The 24,684-nt window shown below is 36.2% G+C and overlaps 2 protein-coding genes across 5 annotated transcripts; one reads left to right on the forward strand and one right to left on the reverse strand.

The window, feature by feature from the left end:
• Window positions 1-521: 521 nt before the first annotated feature.
• LOC120083200 (Pseudouridine synthase family protein) lies at window positions 522-16,040 on the reverse strand. 4 transcript variants are annotated; one of them, XM_039038849.2, is made up of 7 exons: window positions 15,733-16,040; window positions 15,608-15,643; window positions 13,366-13,478; window positions 13,122-13,270; window positions 12,851-12,995; window positions 12,270-12,689; window positions 522-869 (listed from the first exon to the last, which is right to left on the reverse strand). In XM_039038849.2, the coding sequence occupies exons 1-7, from the start codon at window positions 15,989-15,991 to the stop codon at window positions 825-827; spliced, it is 1,167 nt and encodes a 388-aa protein (XP_038894777.1). In that variant the 5' UTR covers window positions 15,992-16,040; the 3' UTR covers window positions 522-824. The 4 variants fall into 4 exon arrangements, with proteins under 4 accessions (XP_038894777.1, XP_038894776.1, XP_038894774.1 ...); XM_039038848.2 differs by lacking the exon at window positions 522-869 and adding an exon at window positions 2,219-3,104 and having other exon boundaries at window positions 12,242-12,689; window positions 15,733-16,039; XM_039038846.2 differs by lacking the exon at window positions 522-869 and adding an exon at window positions 2,219-3,104 and having other exon boundaries at window positions 15,733-16,036.
• On the forward strand, window positions 4,548-6,308 carry LOC150034393 (uncharacterized). The gene is made up of 2 exons (XM_090316370.1): window positions 4,548-5,512; window positions 5,830-6,308. The coding sequence occupies exons 1-2, from the start codon at window positions 5,164-5,166 to the stop codon at window positions 6,306-6,308; spliced, it is 828 nt and encodes a 275-aa protein (XP_090172496.1). The 5' UTR covers window positions 4,548-5,163.
• Window positions 16,041-24,684: the final 8,644 nt, after the last annotated feature.

Below are 24,684 nucleotides of genomic sequence, written 5' to 3' on the forward strand. Positions count from 1 at the left end.
AGCTAACAATATATCGAAGAAGTAAATTGGGATTAGTTAAATTTAGTTAGTACAAAAGATATAATTAATTATTTACTGTCAATTACTTACTGTCTTTTTATAATTAGATAATTATTTATTGAGATTAATTTTAATATGATCGTTCATTATAAACATATAATCATTATTGATTATTCATAATTAGTTATTTTTTTTAATCTCAGTTAATCATTTATTGTGATTAAATTTTATTGCATCATTCATTATTAACCTCTCATATTTATTTTAAAAAAATCATACTTTTTATTAACATATCATCTTTTTATCTCATTTTTCACATTTTATATAATATATTATTTATTAAAATATATTTTTTATATTATTTTATTAAAATTAAAATTACTAATATTGAACTTAATTGATGAAAATGATTGAGTATTAGATTATAATTAGTATGACACTCACTAAATATATTAATTGATTACGTTTAATTATAAATTACTTAATTTTTAAATATTTATAATTAAAATTATCATACATAATTTCATAAATTAAATATAAATATAATTTTTTATTATAAAATTTTGATAATATTTTTCATATCCAATAATAAACATTCATAATTAATTATAAGACATCTTATTTTCGAACATTTTTTTTTAAATATTCAATATTCTCAATCATCTATAAAATCTTTTTTCTGGGATGAAGTAATGTTTTGTGTTGTAGTCAAATTTGGGGCCTGCAGCATTAATTATTTTGTTTCGAGACATGGGCCTTTCTAGATTCTTTGCATTTACGAGACGCATTTGTCAAATATTTCCTCGAGACGGCACCGTTTTGGCTCATGTAAACATAACCTCAGGCTGACGCACCACCCACCTTGCCTCCTGCCATATACATCTGCTTCAGAGTTAGATAAAACTTCTGATATTATGAGAATATCATACTTCATTTATTTACAGATTAATTTTAATGGATCACACTTGATTTTTAAAAGGATGTTGACTAGAGTATGAAACCTAATATAGGAAAATTTCCCACCAGTTACATGTCAAATAAGAAATTACAGAGGAAAAAAAAACTGATTTCCGAAAATCCGAAAAAGAAAAAAAAAATAAATTATTTTAAAATAATAATACAATAATATAATAAAAGAAAGGATAGGAAAAGTATCAATTTACACTCATATACTTTGAACTAATAATTGTATCAATTTAAATCTTAAACTTTTGTATTTATGTCATTTTACACTCTTCTTCATATTTCATTCGAAAAATATTATATGAGACCTATAACTATATAAATCAAGTTACTAAATTATCATAAATGGATCGATTCAGACTCTTTATTAAGATATCGATTTAGACTCTTTATTAAGATTATCTCGAAATCAATTCTAACAGTTACACGTGTGTAGACTTCTTCAAATATCAGATTGTTAAATTAGACTATTAAAATTGATCCATTCACAATTTTTAAAAAAATTCCAATTGGGAGTCTAAATTGATTTGTTTATTTAGGAGTTTAGTTGATAAAATTAGAAAGAAAAAATATATCTTTTTTATTCATAGGTTTTGAGTTTAACTTCGATTTGGTTCTTAGGTTTCAAAATGATTCAATTTAATCTCTAGCTTCAAACTGTTACAATTTTATCCTTGAGATTTAAGTTTTGTTTCAATTTGGTCTCAGGACTTTGAATTTCTTGTTTTAACTTTTACAAAGTTCTCAAAATTGTTGATTTACAAGAACATTTTAAGGGCATTTCGGGTCTGAGCTGGATATTATAGTCAGTGGCTATTATAACTTATGAGTTATAATAGTTTGTAAACTATAATAACTTGTGTTTGAGTTGTAGATTATTTTAATACGTGTAGAAAATAGCAAACAAGGTAATAAAGAAAGGAAAATTATGAGTAAAAAAATGGTAAACACTGTAACAGAGAGAGTCCGTCCATAAAATTAGATCAATGTACATGGCCAACATGAGCCTAACAAATTCGTCAAATTCCTCTTCGAGAATTGAAGCTTAGTTAACTGTTAATAAAAATACTTTTTCACGTCAAAATGGTTCATTTGAACTTTTTTAATTTCTTCTTCGTTAAAGTAATCAAATGTACACTCACATATGATCATCGTAAATTAATAATATGCATTAATTTGAAAGTATAACCTTATTTTGGAATTTGTAAAGTTCAAAAATTTGAGCCACAATAGAAATCAAATGTATGTGTGTATGTGTATGAACAAAATGTATATATATGGGCATCTCAAAAAAATAATATACAATAAACAACATCATTGTAAATTAAAAGAGGAAAGCAACATGAAACCTTCAAAATGGCGATTAGTCAAGTTTTGATCCAAATTGTCTTCACAAATCAAGTTAAATCAACATCAGTACAGCCCTGTCAAAGGCTCACCAACATATTTCGCCTTTTAAGCCGTTTACATTGAATGTGAGTTCACTCCCTTATGGTTGTGCCGAGGGTCAAGTGTCGAGTGCCGAGTGGGTTGTCTGCAGTTGATGCTGCCCTATTAAACGCCCCAGCGGCTGGTGGGTGGCCGCAGACCACCATCCATTCAATGCCCAAATCCCATAATTTGTACCATCAATAACTCCCCCAACTCAACTCAACTACCTCCCATCCTCTCAATCCTCAAGTTTTTTACTACTTCCAACAAAAGACACATCAAGACAATTCAAAGGCTGCCTTAATTCTCCATGATCAATGTACCCTGTAGTTCCATGCTTTCCAAGCATTCCTAACTTCATCCAATTGTTCACTGGGAATGCTTGTGTACTTGTCCAATTTCTCCACCCATTCTTTCCAAGGGGGTCTTTCTGTGTCCAGGAAGTTAGTTACCTCGGGTAATATCGCTGATCTGTAGAATTCATTCACTGACTTGACAATGTCGTCTGATTCGTTCAGTGTGAGCAAGTCTGGCCTCTTAGGAACTCCTGGTCGTTTTCTGTTGGAAAAACTGTTCCCTCTTAGGACTAAAACTTCAGCTGGAGCAATGGGTAGAACTATTCTAGAGAACTTGGACAGTGACAATGCTATAACATCTCTTGGGAGCAGTTTCCGCTTCACTGCAATAGCGGTTCCTATCATTTTCCGAATCTGTACAGGATGTAATAAAAGTCGCATCAGAATGGCCCTTTTGATTTAAACGTAGAACATTAACTACCAAATATTTAATATTGAAACCAACTTCATTGTTGACAGGATATGTTATTGCTGTTATTTTCTAATAGGAAAAATTCCCATATTACGAGTTCAAAAGGTACAAAAAGAGTGGAAATGAGAAATCTGTCTAAAGAAAGCCCGCTACCTTTCCGCCTCCCTTATCTCATTCCAATTCCTGAACTTACTAATAGATTATAGTTTCTCTCTGCCCAAATCTGCTGCAATAGTGTCTTTACCTTCATAACATTTTGAGCACAACAAATGTGGGAGTGCGGCCATTTGTCCAAAAGATTCTGGGTTTCTTCCTGAGGCTTTAACCTCAATGGAATGGTTTAATCTCTAACAGAGAAGATAAAGCTTTTCAAACAAATTTTAAACTTACACTAATAGATTCTAGTTTCTCTCCAATCAAGATTTCTACATTTTTGTACCGTTTGTACATGAGATTTTGGGTTTCTTCCTGAGGCTTTGACCTCGGTGGAATGGTTTAGTCTGTAACAGAGATGAGAAAGGTTTTCAAACAAATCAAATTGTCTCGATAGAGTTTCTATATCCACCTTCTAAAACAGATAATAAGAATTGATTTCAAATAGCATAGTTAAGTGCAGAAAAATTAAACTAGACATGTCTAATGGTGCAAGCTGATCCCATGAATTATGAATCTCAGGGAGTAAATGAAGGTTATGGTGGTAGATATTTAACAAGTCAAGCTCATAAAGCCTGAACCCATCAACTCGTATTTTCTGTCCACCAATGCACAGGGACCATGAAATTATTTAATGGTTCTCATACTATTAGAATTTAATTTCATATGAATTGATTTCAAATTGCAATAGGTAACTGCAGAAAAATTGTGGTATATTTGTCTAGAGGCGCATGCTAATCCTAAAAATTGTGAACCCCAGAGAGTAAATGAAGGTTATGATGGTAGATATTGAACAAGTCAAGCTCAAAAGGCTTGAACCCACGCTTTAATGCTAATCCTCAATTTTCTAATTCTTTGCATCCCACGAGCTTCAGCGTGGCTGTCTTCTCCAATGGCCTCCAGGTTGCAACTCGTCCAGAACACCAGATCCACGCTGCCGACCTGCAATATCCAATCCAGCCTTAGATCCATGCCGCCAAGCATGCCGGGCCTACTGGTCAGTATTCTTCCTCTGTTCCGATCGGGCAGCACCCTACAGCCTCTGTTCTAAGCGGGTCAATCAATCATGGTAGCCCTAGACCACTGGGATTTACTCCGGTTGGAATTCAACAACAAATTGTTAGCCTCCAACAGCAGATTGCAGCACTTGGGGCATATTGTGGGACCACAGCGAATCATCCGACAAATCCTCATCCAGATTTGTCTTCTGGCCTTCCGTTATACTCGGAAAACCTGGTAACTGCTTACTCTACTTTACCTACTACGAATATTTTGTCTGGTTCTATGGAAAACTCTGCAAGGATAACCATCGGAGAGAAACTAAATGGCTAGAATTATTTCTCCCGGTCTCAATCTGTTAAAATGGTCCTCGAGGGGCAACATAAGTTCAGATATCTGGCTGGGGAGATACCGAGACCAAATCCTGGGGACCCTCAGGAGCGGATCTGGAAGGGGGAGGACTCCCTCCTCCGTTCAATATTGATAAACGGCATGGAACCTCAGATCGGAAAGCCCCTGCTTTACTCAGCTACTACTCGGGACATTTGGGAGGCGGTCCAGAAATTGTATTCGAAAAGGCAGAACGCTTCACGGTTGTATATGCTACGGAAACAAGTCCATTAATGCAAGCAAAGGCCCATGGATGTGACGTCCTACTTCAATAAATTGTCTCTATTATGGCAAGAGATGGACTTGTGTCGTGAAGTTATCTGGAATTGCCCGGTTGACGGAGTTCAGTATGCAAAAATTTAGGAAGCTGACCGTGTCTATGATTTCCTGGCTGGCTTGAACTCGAGATTTGACACAGTCAGGAGTCGGATTTTGAGATAAAGACCGATACCGTCCCTCATGGAGGTGTGCTCTGAAGTCCGATTAGAGGAGGACAAGACAAGCGCTATGAATGGTTCCATTGTTTCTACTATGGACTCTGCTGCTTTTGGGGTCAAATCCTCTGGATCTGATAGTGACAAGCAAAACGGAAAGACTCCTCCGATATGTGAGCACTGCAAGAAACCGTGGCACATAATGGACCAATGTTGGAAACTACACAGTTTACCCCTAAATGGCAAACGTCGCCCTCCGAAAGACAAGTTTAAGTCCAGCCGTGCTCTCATAAGTGAAACTGTTGATGTTGCATCCCAAGGGACTAATTCTATTGATTTAGGTACTATTGGGATCGGCACTATTGTCCAACCAGGTACTCCTCAGTCCTTTGGTTTCTTTATTGAGGGAAATGAATTATGGATACTTGACTATGGAGCAACTGATCACTTAACTGGATCATCTAATCAATTCATCTCCTATTATCCAAGTGCTGGAAATGAGAGAATTCGAATTGCAAATGGATCCTTTGCTCATGTTGCTGGGAAAGGTCACTTGTCTCCGTTTCAGGGATTGATTCTACAGAATGTCTTGCATGTGTCGAAGATCTCTTACAATTTGTTGTCTATAAGTAAAATAACCAGAGATTTAAACTACAAAGTGATCTTCTCACCAAATGATGTTTCGTTTCAGGACTTGAGCTCGGGACGACGATTGGCACTGTCCGGCAAAATAGAGGACTCTATTTCCTTTCCGATGAAACTTCCTCTAGGAATTTTCCTGGGACTAGCTTGTTATCGTCTTTTACTGTTTTTGAAAACGATTATTTATTATGGCACTTTCGACTTGGACATCCAAGCTTTCAATATATGAAATACTTGTTTCCCCATTTATTTCGTAATGTGAATGTTTCTTCTTTATCTTGTGATGTCTGTATTCGTGCGAAACAGCCCAAGGTCTCTTTTACTTCTCAACCTTATAAACCTTCCCTACCCTTCCATTTGATACATAGTGATGTTTGGGGTCCGTCCAACGTCACGACTGTGTTCGGTAAATGGTGGTTTGCCACCTTTATTGACGATCTCACCCGTCTTACATGGATGTTTCTCCTTACTGACAAATCTGAAGTGATGTCTGTGTTCCAACAGTTTTACATTACTATCGAAACTTAGTTTAATGCTAAAATAGTCATTCTTCAAAGTGATAATGGACGGGAGTTTGTTAATCAGACCCTTCGTGAATTTTTTACTTCGAAGGGTATCATCCATCAGAATTCTTGTGCTTATACTCCTCAGCAGAATGGGGTGGCTGAGTGGAAAAATGGTCATCATATTGAGGTGGCCCGATCTCTCATGATTCCTGCATCCTTATCTTCATATCTATGGGGGGATGTTGTACTTACTGCAGCTCACCTCATCAATCGAATGCCCTCCCGTGTGCTTAGATTCTAAACACCCCTTCAGTGTTTTAAAGAGTCGTTCGCGTCCACTCGTCTCTTCCCGGACGTTCCACTTAGGGTGTTTGGGTGTACCGTCTTTGTTCATAATTATTGAAATAAGGAAAGAAGACGACACAAGGAGTTTACGTGGAAAACCCTAATTCAGGGAAGAAAAACCACGGTAGAAAAGAACTTATTATTTTTATGTCATCTTTACAATAGACCCAACCTCAGATATAAATAGAATAATGTGAAACCCTAATTTAGCAAATATAGTAAAAAGACAAACGGCTTGGCGATCTGCTGCGAAGCTGAAGAAATCGCGCCGATCTGACCCGACCCGGCAGCTGGAGCAAGACCATGACCGTCTGGTGTAGATCCGATTCTGTGCGACGCTGAGTTACCTACTGGCTGTAGATCGATCGCGTGCGCCGGCTGGAGAACGTGCGAGACTGAGACGGTTGTGTGCGAAGTTGAGGGTCCGATCGGTTGTGACCCGATCGCGTGCGCCGGCTGGAAGGCGTGACCTTCCACCACCACCTGCTGTTCGGCTGGAAAGATCCGATCGATGGTGTTCAGTTGGAACGGCTGAGACTGGAAGCTAATCGGCGCGCCAGCTGGAGCAATCCCACCACCTGCTGTTCGGCTCGCCAGCTGGATCTGTTCGGCTGAGCCACCTGGGATGATGGTTCGGAGATAGCGGTCAACCGCTGCTTGAATCACAGCCTCATTAGTCAACGTACCTTCACCTATTAAGTTTGATGACTGAGTTTCTTCTACCGGGGCTAGGGTTTCATCACCTTGCTCTGATACCATATTGAAATAGGGAAAGAAGACGACACAAGGAGTTTACGTGGAAAACCCTAATTCAGGGAAGAAAAACCACGGTAGAAAAGAACTTATTATTTTTATGTCATCTTTACAATAGACCCAACCTCAAATATAAATAGAATAATGTGAAACCCTAATTTAGCAAATATAGTAAAAAGACAAAAAGCCTCTTTAATTCGTTTATGCCTCTATTTTGCTTCTGGGATCATTTGACCTTCTTTGAGGTGGACAGAATAGCAGTAATGCACAGATTATGTTCCAAAAGCCAAGGAACCACAATCCGAAGGTGAGATGCAGGGTCAGAAGAGCTTGAAACAGGATCAGCCTCTGGTTCAACGTCGCTCTCAGCCAATAAAGAGGCACCAACTAACGTGTTTTGTAAGGAGAAATCGAGAGGAGGAGAGGTGGGATGACTGAAAGGGGAAGGTGGAGCGATGGAGAGGGGAAAAGAACTATAGTCTAAGTCTTCGTGGTCAAAGAAGTTTGGGCAAGATGCCGAAGAGTTGAATTTAGTGTCGAGTACAAGGTATGACCTTTTGTTTTGAATGGTGATGGATAGTTTGTGTGGGGAGTTATGAAGGTCGGAAGGAGGAGGCAAAGTGAGAGGATGGTTTACATTAGAGACCGATGGGTGAGGAAGCAAGGATGAGTTCGTATCAAGATTGGCAAAAGGGCTTGGATGGGCCGAGGCTGATGGAAGGTCGATTTTGATGGCTATGGGAAGGTCTATGGGCTTATCGAGGCAAAAGTTGGGCTGATGTGAAGTAGATGGTGGGAGTGTGATGTAGGGATATTAAGGGTATTTTGGGCATTTCTTGTAAAAAGGGTATTTTAGATATTTCTTGTAAAATGACAGATTATATTCTCTTTTAAATTCAGTTTTAATTTTAGAATAGGTGTGACAAAACCCTTCTCCTTTGGGTCTATTTAAAGGAGGTTAGGTTAGTTAGTTAATTAGGTGTGTACAAGCCCTTTCCCTTTGGGCCTAAAGGGAACTTATCACTCATTTTAATCAATGAATAAAAACTTTAGCTCCAAGATTCTTCCATGATTTCTCCAAGACTCTTTAGTCTTCACCATTTGGTATCAGAGCGACCTCGTGAAGGGACCTCATGACGAGTAAAGAGCTCGGTAAACTCCCCACTCTTCTCCCCCCTCTTCTAATCATGCAGAAGTATCTTTTTCCACTTCTCCTTGAACCACCAACCGAAGATTAGGCAATCTAGAAACTACCGTCAACAACATCATGGATCATATGAGTGCTACGCAAAGTTCTATGGCGGGTTTGCAACAAGCAATTGAAAAACTGACTTTGGACGTGGGAAGAATGGTTGAAAATCAACCAAGAACTCATCAAGAAGCACCAGCCGAACTCCAAGCTGGTGGAAACAATCAAGATCAGCTGCAAAAGGTTCAATAAAGGCCTGGAAACCAGCATCAATTACTTCAAAGAAACCAAGATTTGTCTAGAGGGTCTAAGAAATTCCTCCAAGAATTCAAGAACCAGCAAGAATACATCAAAGATTTGAAGATAGAGGAGTGTGGCTGCCAAATCTTGTTCATAATCATCAACATCTGCAAGTTTACCCGCCTTCTAGACCCGTGCCACCAAATTTGTTGGGGCTGGATTCTGATTCTTCCAAGGATGAAAACTCGGCTAGTCCCCAACCATATTACCAAGCAGGAATGATGCATCCACCTCATGGGAATAACCCACTTTTTCAACAACAAATTCCTTTTGCACAAGCACAGGGCTATGGGAATCAAGATTATTATCAAGATTGGCATGGACAACCAAATTGGAGGCAAGAAAATGACTTTAAAATGAAGATCGACATATCCACATATAATGGCAAGATGAATATCGAAATCTTTTTGGATTGGGTGAAAAGTGTGGAAAATTTCTTTGATTATATGGGAACCCCGGAACACAAGAGGATAAAACTTGTTTCTTTGAAACTTAAAAGTGGCGCATCGGTGTGGTAGGATCAAATTCAAGGCAATCGATGTTTGTATGGTAAAAGACCTATCACTAGTTGGCCAAAAATGTTGAAATTAATGAAAAAAACGATTCTTGCCGGCTAATCATGAGAGACTCCTTTACAACCAATTTCACCATTGCAAGCAAGGAACTCGTACAATTGAAGACTATACGGAAGAATTTCACCACCTAAGTGCTAGGAACAATTTGGCCAAAAGTGATAGCCAACAAGTAGCTCGGTCTGTCGATGGCTTGAGACGACATAAAGGAAAAATTACATTTACAGCCCCTATTTTCTTGGCAGAAGCAGTATCTGTGGCATCTACAATTGAGGAAGATGAAGCATTAAAACAGAAACGATGAGTTGGCCAAAGGAGCAATCGGGATAGAAATTCAACAACCACCAGAAAATCCATGGCAGAAACTTCAAAAAAGCAGTCCAGTGAAGTATCTACTAAAAACAAGGGGAAAGAAGTTGAATCTAAGGGAAATCCTTCTACTTTTTCTTCTAAAAATAATAATAATCTTATAATAGACCTAATCTGGCAAATGCTTTAGGTGTGGTCAAATGAGACACCTTTCTAACGATTGTCCCCAAAGGAAGAACCTCACAATTCAAGAAGAACGTGAGAATAAAGAAGATGAAGACTACTCTGAGGAAGATATCGATGTGGCCCAACCGGATGAGGGAGACATTCTTTCTTGTGTAATCCAAAAGGTTCTCTTGACTTTGTTAACCGAAACAAATCCTCAAAGGCATGCGTTGTTTAGAACCCGTTATAACATCAACGGGAAGGTATGCAACGCTATTATTGATAGTGGTAGCTCAGAAAATATGGTGTCTAAGAAACTTGTACACCACCTTAAGCTAAAAGTTGACCCCCATCCAAGCCCCTATAAGGTAGGATGGATTAAAAAGGGGGGAGAGGTCATTGTTAATGAACTTTGTACGATTCCATTGTCAATTGGAACACATTACAAAGATCAACTCCTATGCGATGTCCTAGACATGGACGCTTGTCATATTCTACTTGGAAGACCTTGGCAATACGATAATCATACCAAACATAATGGTAATGCCAACACATATGAGTTTGAATGGATGGGTAAAAGGTGATCCTTGTACCTATTGATTTAAAAACTTCTATGAGCAAACATATCATCAAGGAAAAGCACAAGGCAAACTTATTTTCTATCATGCCTTATAAACAAGCTTGGGCAAATGCAAACACATTCAAACTAACTTTATTTTTCCATGTCAAACCCAAGGCCTTATTACCAACCCCTATAGACAATAAAGTGCAAAACCTTTTAGACAAGTTTCCCTCCATTACTAAGGTCCCAAGTGGCCTATCTCCACTTGGATATTTCTTGTGAAAAGGGTATTTTAGATATTTCTTGTAAAATGACAGATTGTATTCTCTTTTTAAATTCAGTTTTAATTTTAGAATAGGTGTGACAAAACTCTTCTCCTTTGGGTCTATTTAAAGGAGGTTAGGTTGGTTAGTTAATTAGGTGTGTACAAACCCTTTCCCTTTGGGCCTATTTAAAGGGAACTTATCACTCATTTTAATCAATGAATAAAAACTTCAGCTCCAAGAATTCTCCAAGACTCTTTAGTCTTCACCAGAGTGTAATGGAGGAAGGGAGCAAGGGGAGGGTTGGGTTGAGGAGGAGTGGGCTTTGATTGAGAAATGGTGGGTTGGAGAGAAGTGGGCTTTTGTTGGGATAAGTTTGGTAGGGCGAGGGGAAGACCAACAGGTGTGTTAATGGGCTGGGGGATGGGCTTTTTAGAAAGGGTAGATAGGCCGATTGGAGGAAAATCGACCTATTGGGTTAGTGAAGGAGACGAACGGATAGGTATAGGCTGAGGGATGGGAGTGAGATAGAACGGGTAGGTAAGGGGTCAAAGGGAGGTATCTGTGGAACATGTGCAGACGCTGACACGAGGTACGGTCCGAGGAGACCCTTCTGCAAGTCAAATCGCGCATGGTTTTCCGCGTCACCTGGAAAAGGGCATCCGTCCGATGGCTAAGAGCCATGGATTCCGACAACAAAACTGAGAAACTGGTTGCTATTAAATAAGGGATTGATTTGCACCACTATCGAAGACGCAGATGGAGAAAGAATCCCAACAACGGCCGGATTGAAACTTGTGGAAATTTCCTTAACTCTAATCGTTGTTTCTAAAAGATCCAGGCGAGATAATGTTTTCTTTGCAACCTCAACGAAACCGCCGCAGGTGTCCCCAATAACCTTGAAGGTATGGTCGTCCCAACGGTCCAAAAGAAGGTTTCTGATTCTGATCCAACCACCATAGTAGGGAACAACAGGATTCGCTTTGGCCGAGCTATTACTCCATGGGGTGAATTTGAGAGAGAACCGACCAACCTTGTACCAATCTTTGATCGACCTGAGGGTTTGAGTTTGTTCCCCATCCTCGCATCTAAGAAAAGCCCGATCAGCTTCTATAGGATTAATTGCACAATGGTCACAAACGTGTACTTGGAGGGCCCTCATAAATTTCATATGACCATAGCTATTTCTTAATTTTTTGAAGGACTACTAGCACAGAAAACTCCCACCAGGTCACTCAGCATTGATTTTTGAAGGGGGGAAAGAGTTTAAAAAGTAAAATAATGCTGCAAAAAAATTGTCGAGTGGACACAAGAGAACAATTATAAAACCAAGTTTTGGCTCCCACGCGGCCAAAAGCAAGATCTAAGCTACCAGAGGCGTTAGAACGGAAACCCCAAATCTAAGTAATAGAGCTGCCAACTGAAATTAAGCATAAATGGAGTAAATATAGATAACTTATAAATTGGAATGAAAATGGATGAGAACAAATTATGTACCATAAAAACAAGTTAGAGAAAGACTAACTTGATGCAACATGAATGATTCTCCCCAGATGGAGATCTCAACGAAATCATATCCAAAAGATGTTTCCAGCTTTCCACAAGAACAGCAAAGAATCTTTCTGAAGTGTGAGGCACCTATACGATCCTTCTCATCTGGCTCATGAAGCCATCTTGCACGAACATCCTTCGGAAGTTCTGATCCATCTCCGAGTTTACTGCATACTTCAGTTGGATTTTCATAACAAACACTTAAGCTTGGAGAACCTTGATCTGGTTCCTTGACTCCTTCAACAAAAGTATCATCTTCTCCATCACTTTCCTCAAACTCGGAGTTCGAGACATCACTAGGTGATACCTCATGGCCATATCCTGGAGATCGCTTGGCTCGAATTCTTGTTCTATACTTGGAACGTATTGTATAGTTATGAAAAGGGTGCTCCCCCTGTACCCAAAAGGAATCCACCTTTGTTCTTCAATGCCATACAATTGTCTTCCCAAATAACAGTACTATACAATATCAAATACTAACAAATCATGCTTCTTGCAGCGAAGAAAGGGACAATCTGATCTTTGTATAATTAAATGAAGGAGATAATAACCTACCTGAAAGGAATTTAATATATCTTTAAAGTCTGAGATGTGGTAATCAACTTCAGTAGTTTTAAGTTTATTTCCAATTCCAATAAGCTTAGCAGGGAGGACATAAGAATACTTCCGAACATCACACTCCTTTCTAGGATCAAAGCTCCTTGACAAGCGACAAAATTGAAGTAATGTTACCACTTTGTAGTAAATGCGTAAAAGTGTATCATGCTAATGCTAAAACTTCATTTACTCACTTAAAAACACCAATGAGAAAAACTCAAACACTCACTTCTGTGAAGGTACAATGCCAAAAACCTTGATATTATCAGGAAGATAAAAGTTGATGTAATTAGCAAGCGAAATACCACAAGGGTCGCCCATCCATGCACTTTCAGGGATTTCCATTTTTAAGGCTATAGTTGTAGCCAAGGAATGGACCTTGAAAATGAAAGAAATGAGAAAACAAATCAAAACCACAAATAAGATCATAAAAGTCATAAAAGGGGTACAACAAAGACATTCAAGATATTTACTCCTTTATCAGTTCGACTACTCCTCGCCCATGAGATTTTGTTCAGATTTCCATAGTTACTTTCACGAATTCCACCAGCTTTATATATTGCAGCTTCCAATTCTTGTTCGATTGCTATACATCAAAACTGTATAAGGTTAATTTCTGTGTTGTAATTCCCAGCAAAAGGAAGAAAAAGGAAGGACGAGAGAGAGAAACAGTATTATTCATATTCCATTCTTATTAGTACTTTATTATCATAGCCAACGGAAGCACTTAATACTGTTTAATGGTAAAAGAAACATTGAAGGAGAAGAAATGCTATTTTAGGATACTTGGAGAAGTGCGAAAAAAATAAGCAGTGGTTATCCAGTGCCGTCAACTTTTTTATTATTGGGTGTAAAGAAGGGGCAATTTCCATAACATATTTGTCAATGTACGGGAAAAGTAAACAGGATAAATGTATCTAAAGCCTTCTTCAGTTGGTTATATTGTCTCAGGTGAGAGAACTGAGTTTTTAAATAAGAAAGAATCAATAAATGACTAAATAAAATAAATGGAAGTCTAACCAAATCCTTTGTGATTAATGTACGTAAAATAATATATCAATGTCAAGGTTAGCTAAATGGTTAAGTGGATAATTAGTTGAAGTGTACTTAAACAGTTTTTGATCTGGTGGCATACATACTAAGTTCGATTATTTCTTGGAAATAAGTATGATTATTATTTCTGTCGATCAATTAGATTGTAATGAAATAGTTGTAGTTAGGAACTAACACATGGTGAGCGCAAAATTTCATGGTCGCTGACAAAGTTTAAATGCATTGGTGTTGCTTACATGTCCTTTTATCTACTCCTTTAGCAGTAACTATTCTGCCACACATCTTTGGTTCTCCCAAAACATGTAACAGCAAGCTTGTTTAACACTTCCCCTTGGAAATTTGCCTATTAAATTGCATTGTCTTTAATACATGGAATCCAATTTGTCAGTACTAAATGGTCCAGATCATCCTCCTCCCTCCTACGAAGGACACACCATTGAGGATGCAACACCCACCTTCAAAGACTTAAAAATGCTGATAAGTGAAATCAAAATCCAGATTCCTGGCTCTGGAGCTAAGAAAAACAATGATGTTCATGGTTATTCGCCTCAAGAATTGAAAGCATTAGGACTCAAGTAGTGAATATTTCTGCATCTTGTGGAGTACTTTGGAAAAGGTTTTCACTATGACGTGTAAAGTGAAGGCCAAGCAGTACAAAGATCAAGTTCAAGAACAAAAGTAAAGGCAGTTTATCAATGTAAAACTATTTTAGAAAAATGAAATTCCTTGCACTTGTTATGCAGCTGGGTGAGCTCCAAGAGTCAACTTTGATAGAAGAACTTCCTGCGAAGTTAAGTAATCCCATGATTTTCGCATGGGATTGAATGCTAGCAAGAAGGCTACAAAACCCCAAACTCATATGACGTAATGTAAAGCCAGATGCATGGGTTTATAAAACCCAATCCCATGCCAAATTCTGGGCATCCAAACGGCCCTTAGAGTCAGAGATTCGATGAAAGACAAACATATTTTTCGGTTCTTCAAAGGTGCTGTTAAATTGGTCTTTATTATAGATTGGCTAATGCAGATGGACCTATGCCTCTTATGACCATAATTGATTTTCGACACAAACTGTGTTAGGCACACTTTACTACAGAAACTAAATTACCAATATCACAACTAATCTTGTATGGATTCAATCCTAACTGCATGAGATCAATACTGTTCCTTCACGGGATCCCATTCGTTAGTGTGTCAAAGCTTAACTGCGGTGCTTTTAAGTGTAAACTCAGTTCAACATTCTTGAATGGAATACATTGAGCTTGAGAAAATCCCACTTGGTTCATATGCTCACAAAGCCACTTTCGGTAGTCAACTACTGTTTGAGATCCCCTGTTCACTCCCCCCTACACTGAGCTTGTTAGGGGAATGTCAAGTAATTAGTAGGTCAATTAGTCACGATGTAATTAATCAGCTATAAAGTTGTTAATTGCTTAGTGAATCTCAATTATTTCAGTTAGTCACTGTGAACTAAGTTAGTTGTTGTACCCTACATTTGGCTAAGTAAGTCATTCTGCAAACCACTATCAAATTCACTGTGAAAGTAGACAGATCAAACACGGCAACAGAATATTCAGCGGATGGCATTGCCAATCCACCGACAGGCATTTGCATGACAATATGTTAATGATGTAAGAAGAAATTTATCACGCAAAAACTTACTTGGATGTGACTGTTGCTCGCGTTGCATTTGCAGCCCTGAATTTTGAAAACTCAAGAGTTAATGAACTGGTGAATGATTCACAACAGGATTGTCAAGAGAAGCAGAGAGTAATATCAAATGAGACCTCTATAATCGGTCCCAACATAGCCAATCCGCAAAACGACCTTCTTCTTACGGAAAGCTTCCCATTTCCGAAGCTGGTTCGGAGCGCACTGAGTGGAAAAGGCATCAGTGGACGCAGTAGAAGATGCGGAACAGCCCGAAAGTGTAGGCCCAAGACGATGGGTCCGTGAAACGAAAGTAGGGTAGGGAAAAAGAAAGCATGAAGATGAAGTTTTGGTTATCCATGGGGAAAGCGGGAGTCGCAGAGAAGAGACTGCCATTGCATTCAATCTTGTACTGTGAAGTGTGAATTGGACGGTGCAGCTAAATTAAGTTTCTTTTCGAAAAAATAAATAAATAAATAAATAAAAAATTCGACTCCCGCTTTCCCCAGGTCAAATAACCCTACGATGACATCGTCATCGTACCAAATTATAAAATTGCTCTCTCCTTTCGTCTTCTATACGTTTTATTGAAATTTCCTCAAACATAATAGTAATCTTGTGTCGCTCATTCCATCTTCAAACGACATCGTTGAATTGAAATCCATCAAACATTCCTTGTAAAACTATCCACTGTTGCCGACAATGAAGCTCTTGGGTAAGTGAATTTAATCTTTGTCTTGCATGTTGTGTCTATTTAGATTTTGGGTTGGAATCGATCGATTGTCTCGATGGGTTACGGGGTTTAGTAATTGGTCACATCTTTATGGTTCTCGTCTATTTTTTGGGTTTCGATGTGTTATGTGGCATTAAGGATGAAGACGAGTTATATGTAGAGCCAGATAAGATGAAGGATATTGAAAGATATGGTTCAGTTAAGGCGAGCGAGATAGGTGAGAGTGAGATTTTTGATAGTGAGATCGGCGAGAGCGTTATTAGCAAAAGTGAGTCTAGCGAGACTTAAATATAATGTATGTTTACTAATTTTTTTAAGAACCTTTCACCTGATAGATTGAATGTTCATTTCATGCAGGAGTAAATTAAGATGTCAAAATATTTCAAAATACATGAAGTTGATCGGTTTCTCAAGCAAGTATTGAGCTTAGCCCACATTGTGAATGCCAACAAGACTGTGGAGGAGAAGCTTACCAAACAATAGTTAGAGGTGTTTGGGAGAACATTTTTTTGGGTGATTCATAGATATTGATATTGTATTCAACAACTCACCTGTCCATCATATGTTTTTTAGAGAAGTGAAGAAGAAGAGAGTTACCTCGATCAGCTTCTCTATTAGAGGAAATGTCGTCACATTTTCGAAAGACGTTTTTTTTTATTACTGGTTTATGACTGTCCCTAACACGAGTTGTTCAAAGTAAGGAGACTTTGAACTTTAGTAATCGATTTGACTTTGAACTCATTCCACGTCAATTTACTAGAAGAAGAATACAAGAAGTTGGAGTTCGAAAATGAGGACGATGTTGTTAAAATCATCTTAGTGTACTACACGGAGGTTACAATGATGGGAAAGAACAAACATAAAAGTGCAGTCGATCGTAGATTATTTGAGGATGTTGTCAACATGGATTATTACAATAATATAGATTGGAGTACAATTATTTGGAAAATGACACTTGATGCCATCGAGATTACTTTGAATGATAAGGTTGGTGTATACAAGGAGAATGTGAAGGGAAATAAAAATTATGTTATGAAGTACTCTCTGTGTGGATTTCCCCAAGTATTCTAGGTAGATTTTCCTTAACATATGTTTATCATTGGTTTAACATAACCATAATTCTAAATACATGCTATTTCATATTTAAGTGTGGACGTACTATTGGGGTTGATGCCCTAAATCTTGTGATCTTGTAGTTTGTAATTGTATTTGTACAAACTTATTGTTTTTCTAATAAAATAAGTTGTATTTTTATTGGACAATTAGTTGCATTAACCCAAAAACCAATAAACTAAGATTCAAGGTTATTAGATATTACTTAAACGTGTATGTGGAGACATACAGGTGGATCGTGTTTAAATGATAACTTGAACGGTCTGTAGTAGATGGATAAGGTTGGGTACCTTATCCTAGTGACACTACGGATACGACTCGTTTTATAGTTGTTACAATTGTTGTAAAATGCTACAAATAATCTGATCATGATCATTCATGTGGAAACATGTGAGGGAGTGTCTTATACAGAGAGTTTGTATAAGACTGAACCACAAATGAATAGTCTCTCTTCATAACACTGTTGATAGAAGAGACTTACATTTCACTAGGATGACCATAGGTGACTTGATCTAAATATCAAGTGAGTTGTGAACTTCAGCTTATTAGCGTGGTCCTTTGATTTGTATGGGTGAGAGTGGTCAAACTCACAGACTCAATAAGCCTACTATTTTGGGGATTCGTCTAATTAGATAGTTGAGAACACAACTACACAAGAAGAAATTCATTCATTCTCTATTATTAAGGTAAGTAGATAAATTACTCCCTTAAGGTTGATTTCGAGGCTTGAACAATGTGGCGCAACACCTTCTCCTGGCCCGATAAGGTTTCGGTTATAGTTGGACTATAACTAACTTTTCACTAGAGGAATCAGTGGTACTCAAGGAGTTAGATTACATGAGTATAATTGTAATTTTGACTCAATTGTACTTACGAGCAATTCCTGAAGGATCAATGTATCATTGATTGGTTATATCCAATGGACACAAAAATATATTTATAGTGCAAAAAGTATAGTTATCGATTTTTAGTGGAGCGACCGACAATTAATAAATGTTGATTAATTTAATTAAAGAGTTTATTAATTATTCAAGTATCATTGGAGCTTCAATCTATAGATCCATAAGGTTCCTTGTTAGCTCAATAAGAATTAATGAGAATCAAACTAATTTTGAATTAATTTGAATTGTTCAAATTAATTAAATGGAATTAATTATATAAAATATAATTAATATATTGTATATGATACATTATAATATAAAATTTGAATGAGAGGAAATGAATATTTAAATATGATTCAAATATTAATTATATGAATGTGATTCATATAAAAACTATAGGTTAAAATTAATATGAATATGATTCATATTAATACCATAGGTTAATGAGAGAGTAATAAACTATATGTTATATTATATGTGATATAACATATAGTTGAATATACGTACGTACGTATGTACATACATACATACATACATACATATATATATATAATTAAAATTCAAAATTTTGAATTTTGAATTTTTAAATCGAGATAAAAGAGTTTACCTCAACACGTCTCTCTCATAAAAACGTGATACAGAGATTGTGGATGTATATGTGTGTGTGTGTGTGTATGTATGTTATTAAAATTCAAAATTTTGAATTTTGAATTTTTGAATCAAAATAAAAAGTTTAATAACTCCCCCAATACACCTCTCTCATAAAAATGTGATACAGAGATTGTCGATGTATATATGCGTGTATGTACGTATATATGATTCAAATTCATTAAAGGAAATTAATTATATAAGTTATAATTAATATATTGTATATGATACATTATAAAATAAAATCTTAATGAGAGAAACAAATATTTAAATATGATTCAAATATTAATTATATGAATGTGATTCATATAAAAATCATAGGTTAAAATTATTATGAATATGATTCATATTAATACCATAGGTCAACGAGAGAGTAATAACCTATAGGTTATATATATATGATAAAACATATAGTTGAATATATATATATGTATATGTATATGTGTGTATATATATATATATATAATTAAAATTCAAAATTTTGAATTTTGAGTTTTTAAATTAAAATAAAAGGGTTTAATAACTCCTCCAACCCATCTCTCTCATAAAAAACGTGATGCAGAGATTGTGGAAATATAGAACTCCAACTACTTCATTTTCACTTATTATCTCTCTGTGAGAATTCTCTGTGTTTTTTCTCTAAAAAAAGCTTTCCCTTCCTCATCAAAATTAATCAATAGAAGCTCACTCCTCTCTATTGATTCTCATCATTGAGAATAATGAGGAAGATTTTACGACGGTGTTCTTTTTGGGCAAGTGTTGTTGAGTTCGAGATATCAAGACGAATTTTGTACGTGTTCGTGTCGAGAAGAGGAAACGTGAAGATTTTGATTCTTCAAGGGTTAGTCCCTTGTTCCCTTTCTCTTCTTTACAATTCATTGTAGAAATGCATGTTTAATTAGTTTTGTTTATCAAATTTTTCGTTCATTTGTATTTCATTTTGTAAAAACGGAACGGGACATGACGCTGTCAATTGCTTCCGCTTCGGGACATTCCAAACCCTTCAATTGATATCAGAGCCCGTTTGTGTCTCTAATTTTCATTTTCGAACATTAATTTAGAGTTGTTGGTAAGTGTATAATATGCATTTTGAATGTTGATGGTTTGCTCATTGGATGTTTCAAAGTTGGCATAGTTTTTACTAGTTTCATCAATCAGTTTGTAAGGGTATGATGTATTCTTAGCCATTTAATTCTTGCAATCGAGTATGTATTTAGTCCACGTCATTCATAGAGAGCTTTCGGCTTCAATTTGGAGAAATTTGAAGCAAGAATGGAGCAAATCGAATGAACGGGCAAAGCAAAGGAAGCTTTTTGCCTTAGAGTGCAAGGCTAGAGCACCGCGACGCTTGCCCTACGCTATAAGGCAAAAATCCCAGCATCGTTACGCTCTAATAGCAGTGTTGCAACGCTGTATGGAGCATCATGACGCTGCAAGCAGTGTAGGGGTACACTATGGTAGGACAAAAGCCAATGTCGCAATGCTCGCCTGGAGTGTTGCAACGTTCTAGATGTTCAGTGCATGTCTGAGGCCATTTCCAGATCGTGGCTTCAAGCTTAATTGAAGGCAATTTTTTTTTTTTTTGTGTATTTATTAATCGTTAATTTGTAGCACTACAATAATCTTGGCTTTAGATGTCAGTTGGCATTTCATACACGATGACAAATTGACTATATGATGTTAGTTTCAAAAAAATACATATATGATGTCAACTTTAAACTGTCATCGAACTGGTACTTACAATGGTGGTTGTCAACCGCCATCTATAGACACAAAATGACAGGAAAGAAATTGTTAATTTTCCCCAAATTTGAAGCATATAAGATGACAGTTTAAAATCTTCGTCAATACAAAGGTTATAATGACGGTTGTGAACCGCCATTTATAGACATAATATGGCGGGATTTTTTTTTTTTTTTTTTAATTCACGCCAAAACTTGAAGCATATAAGATGGCAGTTTAAAACCACCATCAAAATAGAGGTTATAACGACTGTTTAAAATTGTCAACGATCCATTTAATTTAATAATTTATTATTTTATTTATTGGGAATGTCCTAAAACTCGCAGCTCGTAATTTTGGAGACATACTCTATTTATCAATAAAAGTATTATTGAAATTACATTGTGTTATAAAATCCAATTAACGAACCCATGGCTATAGTATGAATACTTTAACTTTATGTAGAGACATAAAAGATGACCAAGTTATAGTATATAGCCTAAAGGTCTATAAGTATATGGATCAGATTGGGTACCTCATCCTGGGGACACTATGGATACGACTCACTTTGTATACCAATACAAACGATGTGATCTCGAAATCGTTCATATGGAGACATGCGAGTGGGAGCATCCTATGCAAAAGAAGTTTGAATAAGATCGAACCACGAAATAGTCACTTTTCTTTATAACGACTGTTTACTGTTAAAACTGACTATTTCAATTCGATGACCTAGTGTAACTCGATCTTAATTCTGAGCTAACTATAAATGCATGTTTATTTGGGATTATCCTTTAATCTGCATAGGTGAGAGTACTTCATCATCACTGCTCAATAAGCCTCCCATTTTTTTTTGTTGATAAAACTAGATAGATAGTTGGGAACATGGTCCTGTAAGAAGGAATTCACTCCTACCCAATTTAGGGTTAGCAGATAGGTTGTGCTCTTAATTATTGATTCTCGGTCTTGAAAAAGGGGCCCGCCATCTCATGGTAGAGAGGGACAAAGTTTATTAGTTGGACTATAAACAAATTGTTCAATAGAGGACCAGTGGTGACTTAAGAAGCAAAATGTATTTATAAGGGTAAAACGATAATTTTGACCTAGCTGTAAATACGAACGACCTGTGAAGTACCGACTTATTGATTATGGTTAAATCAAGTGGATAAAAATATATCTAGTGATGAGCGTGCAACTACTAAGCTATAGTGATATGTCTCGGTAGTTAACAAATATTGATTAATTCGGTTTGAAGAATTTAGCCAATTAATATCAAATTGTTGGAGCTCATGATCTGTATGTCTATAAGGTCCCTCTACTAGCTCGTAAAAGATTATACCTTGGATTAGAATATCGAGCCGATTTGAAGCGTTTAAATTCAAAATTAGGGTTTGGAGTTTGAAATGTTTAAATTCAATTTTAGGGTTTGGATAATTATATTCGATATAATTAACATTTAAATTTATTGAAATTAAACGTATTTGGAGAGTTAAATATATTTAAAGAATGATTTAAATATTAATTACATGAATAGGATTCATGTTTAAACTAGGTGTTTAATTAATTTAATATTTGATATTAAATTATTATTAATTAATTAATTAAATAAATTAAAATTCATTTTTTAAAATAAAGAAATTCAATTTTAGAATTTGAATTTAAATTAGATTTAATTTAGCTTTAAATTAAATTTGATTTTAAGATGAAAAAAAAAAAAGAATTTAAAAAGGGTTTTAAATTATCAAAGTGGATTTATCCCAAAATTATATTTGAGTGGATTAATCCATAAAATAACACCTAGCCCACTTAGATAGTGCTAATTGAAGTGTCAATCAGTCGATCCTTATAGTGCTTGCATGAATTAAGTGAATAAATACTTTGAATTTTTGAAATTTGGAGGCATGTAATCAGAATTTTGAGAAATTCTACAGGAAGTTTTTCTTTCAAACCCTCTCCAATCCCATCTTCAATTGCTCTCAATTCTGAGTTTCATCACTCAATCCAAGTTGAGAATAGTAGAGAAGATCCTCTTGGTGGTCTATTGGAGATTTGGAGATCTAACTCGTGGAGATTGCAAGGATTTGAAGTAAATCTACAAAGGTTATATATTTCTTAAACCCTATTTGTTAAAACTATTTTTCAGCATGTCTTATACTCAAATCAAGTGTAATTAGAGTGTTTAATAATTCTTTTGGTTTCCATTTTATGCCTGACTACTTTTTCATTATTATTCTATTGTTTAACAATAAAATATAGATTTTATTTACTAAATTTTGGAAAAGCCATCTTATTTCAATCAAAACGATGCCGTTAGATTAAAAGGAAAAAAACCAAAAGTGCGCCTCTATCCCTCATCTCTTGCGTGCGTCGTTCTGATTGCGTGCGTCGTTCTGAGTTGCGCCTATATCCATCATCTCTCGCATGCGTTGTTTCTTCCATCAACGACGATTTTGAATGGCCAAGAGTTGTTTTCAATCGACGATTTCAGCTGACCAAGAGTTCGACGGCGCAGGTTTTCATAATAGTTCGCCGTGAGAGTTCATCAGCGTGGGTCTCGACGGCTCGGAGTTCGCGACGTGGGTTTTGACAGCATGGGTCTCGACAACACGGAGTTCTCAATGTGGTATTAATGGTGCGGGGTTTCACGACTCAGAGTTTGACGGAATTTGGAGTTTGGTGGCATTTGGAGTTCGGCAGCTTGGGGTTTGACGACTTGCTCACAATGTTGAATGGTTAACTTTAATGTGCAAAGAATTTTCTAAGGTATTCTTTAATCTTTTCTTTATTTATTAATTTTTAGATCAAATTGCATGCTCATTCTTTGATAGTTGTGAATAGAATTTGTATTAATATTATTAATTAATATTCTTTGATGATTGATCTAATAAACATCAATCTGTAAAGTTAGCCTCGTAGTTTCATGTTATCTGAATCAATGGTTGATTATTTTATGTGTAATAATCTATTAAACAAAGATCCAAGATTATCTTGTGTAACTTAAACATGTATGTGAAGACATGTAAGTATGGATATCCTATAAAAGAGTTTGTATAAGACCGAACCATGAAATACACAGTCTCTCTTTATAACACCGTTGCTAGAAGAGACTTACATTTCACCAGAATGACCGTAGGTGACTTGACCTGAATCCTAAGCGAGTTGTGAACTCTAACCTATGGGGGCATTTCTTTGATTTGTATGGGTGAGAGTGGCCAGATTCGTCGCCCAATAAGCCTACCATTTGGGGATTCGTCTGAAGAGCTGGGAATATAACTACATTCCCTATTAATGGTGATCAATGGTACTTAAGAAGTTAGATGTAACTATGGGAATAAAACAATCATTTTTGCCTAGTTGTACTTACGGGCAATTTGTGACTACAATTATCGGTAGTTAGTGGAGTGACGGACAGTTAATGAAAGTTGAACAATTTAATTAAAAAGTTTAATTAATTAATCAAATATCATTGGAGCTTCAATTTATAGGTCCATAAGATCCTATCTTTAGCTCAATAAAGACTAATGGGAATCAATTTAATTTTGGTTTAATTTGAATTTTTCAAACTAATTAAAGAGAATCAATTGTATAAGATACAATTAAATAATGTATGTTGATATATTATAAAGTATGAGAGAAATAAATATTGGAGTATGATTCAAATATTATTTATATGGATATGATTCATATAAAAACTATAAGTTATATGTTATATGTGATATAACATACAGTTTAATATTTATATATATATTAAATTAGTTAATGTATAGATACAAGGGAGGAAGTTATTTTAACTTGCCCAACCCCACCTTAACCTCTTAAGAACGTGAAAAAGGAAAAAAAATAGAGAGAAGACAATATGCTTCCTCATCTCAATCTCTCTGTGATCTCTCAACCAAGATCTCAAAAAGATCACCCTCTCCCTTATAACCAAAATCGATAATTAGAAGTCCACGACTCTCTAATGATTTTCGTCCTTGGGAATAACGAGGAAG

The sequence above is a fragment of the Benincasa hispida genome, chromosome 8, assembly GCF_027475165.1.
Source record: "Benincasa hispida cultivar pf3 chromosome 8, pf3_genome.v1.1, whole genome shotgun sequence".
Taxonomy (NCBI): Eukaryota; Viridiplantae; Streptophyta; class Magnoliopsida; order Cucurbitales; family Cucurbitaceae; genus Benincasa; species Benincasa hispida.

Coding starts and splice junctions, on each gene's coding strand:
- LOC150034393 (XM_090316370.1), top strand. CDS start 5,164: ATGGAGGTGTGCTCTGAAGTCCGATTAGAGGAGGACAAGACAAGCGCT. Junction 5,513..5,829: donor CGGCACTATTGTCCAACCAG/GTACTCCTCAGT, acceptor GTTTCGTTTCAG/GACTTGAGCTCGGGACGACG.
- LOC120083200 (XM_039038846.2), bottom strand. CDS start 15,991: ATGGCAGTCTCTTCTCTGCGACTCCCGCTTTCCCCATGGATAACCAAA. Junction 15,644..15,732: donor TGTTGGGACCGATTATAGAG/GTCTCATTTGAT, acceptor TTCAAAATTCAG/GGCTGCAAATGCAACGCGAG. Junction 13,479..15,607: donor CGAGCAACAGTCACATCCAA/GTAAGTTTTTGC, acceptor TTTGATGTATAG/CAATCGAACAAGAATTGGAA.